We start from the raw sequence: 2,172 nt of genomic DNA, 5'->3' as shown, positions 1-2,172 counted from the left end.
GTTCTGAGAGCACAGCCTCTGGTGCTCGGCGATGAGGTCCTCAACAACGTCGGGGTTCGCCAGCGTCGAGGTGTCGCCCAGCTCCGTGTACTGCCCAGCCGATACCTTGCGCAGGATGCGGCGCACAATCTTGCCGGAGCGCGTTTTGGGCAGCCCTACGCGAGCCACCTGCATCACGTCCGGCGTGGCCAGCGGGCCAATCACCTTGCGCACAGTCGCCTTCACCGCCGCCAGCAGCTCGGGCGTCACCTCCGTCCCCTGGCGGAACGTAAGGAAGACGTAGATGCCCTCACCCTTGATGTTGTGAGGGAAGCCGACGACGGCGCTCTCCACCACGGCCGGGTGGGTGTTGACGGCGTCTTCGATCTCGCTGGTGCCGATGCGGTGCCCGCTCACGTTCAGCACGTCATCGACGCGGCCCGTGATCCAGTAATAGCCGTCCGAGTCGCGGCGAGCACCGTCGCCTGTCATGTAGTACCCGTCCACGCCAAAGTAGGTTTTCTCAAAGCGTGCGTGGTCACCGTAGATGGTGCGGGCCATACCAGGCCACGGCGCGCGAATGGCGAGCAGGCCCTCCGCGGGGCCCTGCTTCTCATGCAGCTTCATGGGGTCGAGAATAACCGGCTGGACACCGAAGAACGGCAGCGTTGCACTACCGGGTTTCATGGGGGTGCAGCCCGGCATCGGTGTAATCATGTGGCCGCCCGTCTCGGTCTGCCACCACGTGTCCGACACATCGCAGTGGCCCTCGCCGCCGACATCGCGCAGCCACTTCCACGCCTCCACGTTGATCGGCTCGCCGACAGAGCCCAGCACACGCAGGGTGCTGCGGTTGCCCACCTTGACGTAGTCGTCGCCGGCCTGCATGAGGGAGCGGATCGCGGTGGGCGCGGTGTAGAGGATGGACACCTTGTACTTCTCGACGAGCTGCCACCAGCGCGAGTAGTCGGGGTAGTTCGGCACACCCTCGAACAGCACCGACGTGGCGCAGTGGATCATCGGACCATACACGACGTAGCTGTGGCCTGTGATCCAGCCAATATCAGCCGTGCAGAAGTACACGTCGTCCATGTGGTAGTCGAAGCTGTACATGAAGGTGGTGGAGGCGTACACCATGTAGCCCGCCGTCGTGTGCACGATGGCTTTGGGTTTCCCTGTGCTGCCGGAGGTGTAGAGCAGGAACAGCACATCCTCCGCGCCCATCCACTCCACCGGGCACTCCTCGTGCTGCTCCGGCGTCAGTCGGGCTAAGGCATCGCCGTACCAGGTATCTCGGCCTTCCTTCATCTTGCAGGATTGACGGTTCATGTTTTCAGCGACGAGGCACGCGATGGACATGCCTTCCTCCTCGCATTCCTTCAGCGCCTCGTCTGCCACGTCCTTGAGAGGAATCGGCTTTGTGCCCCGCGCCGACGCGTCGGCCGTGATAAGCAGCTTTGCCTGGGCGTCCTTCAGGCGTGAGCTGAGCGCCTGAGCCGAGAAGCCGCCGAAGATCACGGTGATGACAGCACCGATGCGGGCGCAGGCGAGCATGGCCACCGCAGCGAACGGGATCATGGGTAGATACAGGCCAACGCGGTCGCCCTTTGCAATACCGTACTGGTACTTCAGCACGTTCGCCAGCTCCACCACCCTCGTGTACATGCTGCCGTACGTGACTGCTTCCGTCACACTCGGGTCGTTGCCTTCAAAGTAAAAGCACACGCGATCCTTGTGCGCCGGCAGGTGGCGGTCCAACGCGTTGTAGCAGACGTTCGTCACGGCGCCCTCGAACCACTTCACAAAGATGGGGCCCTTGGATTTGTCGAAGTTGTACGACTTGACGTGCTGGTCATCCGGCCAGGTCGTCTTCCAGTAGAAGTCGCGCCGTGCAATTTCGGCCCAGAAGGCGTCATTGTGCTCGATGGAGTACTCGTAGATGCGCATGCGACAGCCGAGGTGGGGGCCGACGTGCGACTTTTTCCCGTTCGCCTCTGTCGGCTCCACAACGCTCGAGTCCCGCACACTGTGAAACTCGCCTTCGTGCGGGGTGGAAGGGGGCTTCGTCGAGGAGTGCAATGCTTGACTTGTCGAGTCCGACGACAGCGGATGCAGCGAGTGAGGATTGTCGCTCATGACTGAAGCGGAGGTGCCGAGGCCACCAATGCTACAGCTGGTCGAAGTTAGAATGGA

At 62.5% G+C, this 2,172-nt stretch overlaps 1 protein-coding gene across 1 annotated transcript; it reads right to left on the bottom strand.

Moving 5' to 3' along the window:
* On the bottom strand, positions 1 to 2,115 carry LDBPK_230580 (acetyl-CoA synthetase, putative; the record flags this gene model as incomplete). The annotated part of the gene is made up of 1 exon (XM_003860911.1): positions 1 to 2,115. A coding segment is annotated over one exon (2,115 nt), but the record flags the coding sequence as incomplete, so codon positions are not given.
* Between the last annotated feature and the right edge of the window lie 57 nt (positions 2,116 to 2,172).

This window comes from Leishmania donovani, chromosome 23 (genome assembly GCF_000227135.1).
Source record: "Leishmania donovani BPK282A1 complete genome, chromosome 23".
Lineage (NCBI taxonomy): Eukaryota > Euglenozoa > Kinetoplastea > Trypanosomatida > Trypanosomatidae > Leishmania > Leishmania donovani.
The sequence above is the reverse complement of the archived record's forward strand: the minus strand, read 5'-3'. Positions and strand labels throughout refer to the sequence as shown.